Here is a 6,209-nt window from a genome sequence, read left to right as displayed (position 1 = left end):
AGGTGACTCTGGCTTGTTTAGTCAGCAGCGATCCATTATGTTGTACAATGAGCTTTTTTTCACACCGTGGAAAAGCGTGTGCTACTCAGCATACATTGCTCACACCACTCTGCATTTAAAAGAGGAACAAAAGGCTTCAATGCAGTAGAGTGGTGATGCAAATCATAGTCTGCTTTTGCTTTTCCTCCAAAAACAACATCTTATCCTATTAAAAGCAACATGTGTTAGGTGTTATGTGCAAGGTCCATATTGTTAAAGAATGACGGATTTCTGACAGTCACCCCCCCCCATCATGGTGGTGTCCTTACATGGTGTGTCCAAGGGCATCTTTCCAGACTGGCAACATGACTACAGGTTTGATGGCACACTCCAGAATGGCCAGAGCCAAGGCAAACTCCCGGGCCTTACTGCACATCTGGACAGCTTTGATCCAATTGGTCCTGGAAATACACAGGGAGAGAAATAAGTCATTGTGTGATGGAATGACATGGCCTCCTTGCATTGCCAATTCCCAACGCATCAGGGATCATCACTACATTTGCTCCACAGAGTAAGGGGGCTGTTAGACAATAGCCTACCTGTGAGAGGCCCAGTTGGGGTGCATGAAGGGGGCGGGCACGTTGTTCTCCAGCTGGACGATGGTGAGCCTCAGCGTGGAGACGGTCAGCACCTTGGAACCGTGGATGGAGCCGTTCCACTTGAAGTCCCCGGCGGGGGTCAGGCTGAACTTGTGGGAGAGGTGGCGCCGCTTGTCGTGGTCCTCGCGGTGCTGGTGCTTGTTGAGGGCCAGCGTGTTGGTGCTGTACTGGTTGTGGTAGACCCGGTACTTCCCCTCCTGGCCCAGTTTGAAGAAGTTGTTCAGGTTACTCTTCACGGCCAAATCTTTCTTGGCGGCGGCGACCGGGCGGGAGGCTTCACCCTCGGTACAAGAGGGAGACGTCTGAGAGAGAGAGAGAGAGAGAGAGACAGAGAGAGAGAGAGAGAGAGAGAGAGAGAGAGAGAGAGAGAGAGAGAGAGAGAGAGAGAGAGAGAGAGAGAGAGAGAGAGAGAGAGGGATAACAGACACAGAGATAAGAGGAGATGACCAACTTCAATGGGATTCTTAAATTTGATGACTGGCTGCGTCAATCGATTTGAGAGGTCCTGGTACATTTGCTGATTAAGCATCAACCTCTGGACAGACCACAGTGAGTCATACACTAGACTACTGGTATCCATTCAATGCTAATACTGCAGAGAAGGCCCCAGGTGAGAGACTAGCCTCTGAATGAACCCTCAGGGCAGCAGGCTGAGTGAGGGACACCTGGTTGGGGTCTCACCTCCTTGCCGTCCCTGGGCGTAGGGCTGCCGTCCCGGGAGCTGCCCTCCTTCAGCGGGCTCGGCCTGCTATCCGGGTTAGGCGGGTGGGTCACTACGCGGTTGGGACCCTGTCCAGACCCCGCCCCTTCGCCGTTCACCCTCTCCTTGCCTTCACCTGCAGGTCATGAAACAGATAAGTATCAGGGATCATCGGTTGATAAGAGACAGAGAAACAGAAAGATAGGGAGTCAATGACGACAAACGCAAACACCGACGAAGACACAGTACATGAGAATATATATATAACTTAATTATTTTTATATATAACTTATTAAAGGGCAAACTGCAAACACAACAAAAATATAATGCACAACAACTGACAAATCAACTGGAATAGTCTTTGTTAGCAGAGTAGACCTAATGTTAACAGAATGGACTTATACCCTTTGTCTATCTGTGCAGCGGTAAGGTGAATAATTCTAGCAGTACTGTCCAGACAGTTGTCTTGTTTAGCCATTCAACTAGGCATTATTTATTCAATGGAGAAAGACATGGAACACAATGCAATTGTGATAATAAATGTGTTCTTTGTTACTTCTTTAATTATATTAAAGTGTACCTTTCTATTATCATACAATATTTCCATGAACATGTAAACTCTATAATCATACAGTTGTCTTTCTATTAGTTGTCTCTGTCATACTGAACTGTTTGTTATCATCCTGAACTATCTCTGTTGCTCACCTCACCTCAGTTCTGTCTCTGTTGCTCTCCTCTCCTGTTGTCTGTCTCTCTGTTGCTCTCCTCTCCTTGTTGTCTGTCTCTCTGTTGCTCTCCTCTCCTTGTTGTCTGTCTCTCTGTTGCTCTCCTCTCCTTGTTGTCTGTCTCTCTGTTGCTCTCCTCTCCTTGTTGTCTGTCTCTCTGTTGCTCTCCTCTCCTTGTTGTCTGTCTCTCAGTTGCTCTCCTCTCCTTGTTGTCTGTCTCTCTGTTGCTCTCCTCTCCTGTTGTCTGTCTCTCTGTTGCTGCTATTTTTTTTAACTTAGCTATTCGGTTGTTAAGTCGCGACGTGTTTCCGGGTCCAAAGTTGGCTGAGGCGCTGTCTTCGAAATGCCGCAATAATAATAATAAATTATATTTATATAGCGCTTTTCCGAGGCTCAAATACCCTGACAATATGGGGAAAACGGGAAAGTGCTGTGTCCCTTGTTGTATGAATAGATCAGAGTCTAAAAAACGATTAAACTGTCATTCTACCGCTGTAGTACACTGGTATTCTGGTGCGGAGAATTTCTGGTTTAGACCCGGAAATTGCAAAACGTCACGTTTGACGTCAGACAACCGGATATTCAGGGCTCTCAAGTCTCACGCATTTTTTTTTTTACTACCCCTAGTGGTAGTGGCCCTAGGCTGCAGCCTAGGTAAGCCTATAATCTGCGCATGCTCGGGGCGCATTTTTTGCGCCCCGACCGAGAAATAGGAGACAGCCAATTGGAGCTCTGCTACAGCTCACGTGTAAGCCAAAAGTATTTGGACTGCCATAGACTGCCATTCGGCCGGCGCCCCGACTCCTCCCCTATGTATTTTCACAGTGAATTTTACACACACACACAGATAACACTGTTTATTTTTTAAGTAACATAAGTAACAAGTAACATAACATAACATACAGTATATATGGGGCTGCGTTGAAAGGTGGGGGCGGCGCCCTAGCGCCCTTTATTGGCCTGCCGCCACTGACTAAGGTGCCTCTTACCTGGCACTGAGGGAGTGGTGGTGGCAGCTGTGACGGGGGTTACAGCAGCGCTGGCCGGGGTGGCGGGGCTTGGGGTGGCGGGGGTAGCGGTAGCAGAGGTCGGGGTGGTGACGGCGGCTGTAGGCGCTGAGGCCGGGGAAATGGGGGTGAAGAGGAAGCGCTGGACCTGGCCGCTGAGCATGGCCGCCTGCATGAGCTGCTGGCCGGGGCCGGGGATGACCGTCACGCCCTGGGGGATGACCTGCAGCTGGCCCGTGGTCTGGCCCTGCCCCTGGATCACCACCGTCAGACCCTGGTTCCCTCCCTAGAACCAACACACACCGTCAGCGTTAAAGAGCGGGACACAAACCCAGACATACCGTACCCATCTCACACTACCCTGCTGTATTGGACCAGGCTATACTGATCCAAGCTGTACTGAACCAGACTATACTGAACCAAGCTGTACTGAACCAGGCTATACTGAACCAAGCTATACTTAACCAAGCTGTACTGAACCAGGCTATACTGAACCAAGCTATACTGAACCAAGCTGTACTGAACCAAGCTGTGCTGAACCAAGCTATACTGGACCAAGCTGTACTGAACCAAGCTATACTGAACCAAGCTGTACTGAACCAGGCTATACTGAACCAAACTGTGCTGAACCAAACTGTACTGGACCAGGCTGTACTGAACCAGGCTGTACTGATCCAAGCTATACTGGACCAGGCTATACTGAACAAACTGTGCTGAACCAAGCTGTACTGAACCAGGCTGTACTGAACCAAGCTGTACTGAACCGAGCTGTACTGAACCAAGCTGTACTGAACCAAGCTGTACTGAACCAGGCTATACTGAACCAGGCTATACTGAACCAAGCTATACTGAACCAAGCTGTACTGAACCAGGCTATACTGAACCAGGCTATACTGAACCAGGCTATACTGAACCAGGCTATACTGAACCAGGCTATACTGTACTGAACTATGCTGTGCTGCTGTGCTGTGTTACGGCCAAGCTCCACCATGGCCATCGAGCGTTGCGTCAAATGTGCGTTGCGTCCGAAATTGGGATCAAATGCATTGTAATCAATGAAATGTGCTCCACTTGCTGCGTTGCGTCAGCGTTGCGTTGCGTCCGATGGCTGTGTCAAAAGTAGACATTCAAAAAAGTTTGATTTTTGACGGTGGACGCAGATGTCACAATGAGACCAATTGACAATTGACCAATGACAGTGGAGCTAGAGTAGAACGTTGACGTTGACGCAACGCAGTAGGTGGAGCTTGGACAACGGGAAGTTGACGCAACGCCGATGGCGAGTTGACGCAACGCAGCAGGTGGAGCTTGGCCTTTAGACGTCCACCACAGTTGCCAGAACTGTGCCAGAGAGGACGATGGGAAAAGAAAACATCCAAGCCAGCACAGTACCGTTTGGGTCCACGTCGGCCCGATGGTGAGAAAGAGGTTACAGACATAGATAGAACACAGCTACAGTGAGAGGGGGGGCAGTCAGTGAGCCAGAACACAAAACCAAGACAAATCACACAATCCACGGGAAAAGGGAGAGATTGTAGAAACACCAGCCCCAGATCTACCCAGGTGATGATGAATTTGCTAACCTTTTGTCTGTCCATAGAGTTTCCTGGCTGCTGAGTGAAGTTTCAAGAGAAAACGATAAATGTATGGGCTGTTATGAGGCAGACATACAATAAAGAACGGCATGGCATAGTAGCATATGCTAACACCATCACCATAACTACCAGCACCGTCATCAAAGAGACGTTTGGGTGAGTCAGTCAATTGAAAACACTGATTGAATAATCTGACAGAGAAGCAACCTCTACCGAATCAAGAGGAGCTCTGTGTGTGTGTGTGAGAGAGAGAGAGAGAGAGAGAGAGAGAGAGAGAGTGAGAGAGTGAGAGAGAGAGAGAGCACCCTCACCTGTGCTCCCTGCGTTAGCTGGCCTTGCTGTGGTCGTGGACCCTGGGGGGTGGGCGGGGCCGGGGACTGCCCTGGGGCTGGGGGGGCAGCGCGGGGGGGAGGCATGGCCCCCACCAGCCTCTGTCCTGCAGTGGTCTGCATGGGACTGGCACTAGAGACGGCCGTGGACACAGGCTGGCCCCGGATGATCTGAGTCACCACCTGCTGGGACTGGCCTGGAGAGGAGAGACAGGATCAACAAGAAATTGTAAAATGATAAATGGACTGCACTTATATTAGCGCCTTTATCCAAAGCGCGTTACGACGGCCTCTCATTCACCCATTCACACATACATTCACACAGCAATGGAGGCAAGCTACCATGCAAGGCGCCGGCCCGCTCACTGGGAGCAATTTGGGGTTCAGTGTCTTGCACAAGGACACTTCGACATGTGGCCAGCCGGGGCTCAAACCGCCGATCTGCCAACCTTGCGATCATTAGACGGCGTAATGTAGGTATAAATGTAGGTATAATCAACATGTTTCTAGTTCAAATTTGACACCAACAAGCAAGCCACGTGAAATGAGGGTAGAAAACAAAAGCAGCATTTATTAGGCCGAATCGATATTTGCTCTACGTATAATTTAATATAGTTTAATAAAGTTTGCGTTTTCATAGCAGCGGTCCACCGACGCCCATGCTGAGTGGGAGAGTCATGCAGCCACGGGGGGTTGGGACGAGGGAGGGACAGACCGCAGAGAAGAGAGGGAGACCTACTGGCTGGGAGAATACCTTGTTGTACCACCAGGGGGGTTCTGACATGTCTAACGTTACAAGCTGATTTGTGCATGACAGCCGCGCATTGACATATTTCCATGTCTGATGTCTAATGTCTGATGTACTAATGTCATTTCAATGCATTATAGACCTTTTCTTTACACGCTTCGCGCACTAGGTGGGCCGTGAATACTGTAGAGATTTGTAAAGTGGGCCGTGAGTCCAAAAAGGTTGGGAACCGCTGCATTAGACTATCAAAGCAGGACACCGGTCCGGAGCACTCATATCTGCGCGTTTGTCAAACGGCGACAGTCCCTGTTCCTCTGCCCGGCGTCAGTCCAATGGAATCGTCAAGCACAGCCTTCCCCATATAAATACATCGGTGCGCGATTACAGAGATGTACAATCATGTTTATTTAAAAACAAATTGTGGTGTTTGACAGCGGATGATGGTAGACATATTTAATGTAAAGTTA

The 6,209-nt window shown here is 49.4% G+C and overlaps 1 protein-coding gene across 1 annotated transcript in view; it reads right to left on the bottom strand.

Moving 5' to 3' along the window:
- Positions 1–304: 304 nt before the first annotated feature.
- Positions 305–6,209, bottom strand: part of LOC308150249 (nucleosome-remodeling factor subunit BPTF-like) — a gene marked incomplete at both ends in the record, with an annotated part of 36,605 nt that continues 30,700 nt past the window's right edge. The window contains 6 exons of the mRNA XM_080523100.1: positions 305–440; positions 579–919; positions 1,320–1,474; positions 3,053–3,356; positions 4,977–5,191; positions 5,734–5,793. Of these exons, the coding sequence (XP_080379226.1) occupies positions 305–440; positions 579–919; positions 1,320–1,474; positions 3,053–3,356; positions 4,977–5,191; positions 5,734–5,793 (1,211 nt within the window). The remainder of the gene's footprint in view (positions 441–578; positions 920–1,319; positions 1,475–3,052; positions 3,357–4,976; positions 5,192–5,733; positions 5,794–6,209) is intronic.

This window comes from Nansenia antarctica, assembly GCF_963989245.1.
Source record: "Nansenia antarctica genome assembly, chromosome: 2".
Lineage (NCBI taxonomy): Eukaryota > Metazoa > Chordata > Actinopteri > Argentiniformes > Microstomatidae > Nansenia > Nansenia antarctica.
The sequence above is the reverse complement of the archived record's forward strand: the minus strand, read 5'-3'. Positions and strand labels throughout refer to the sequence as shown.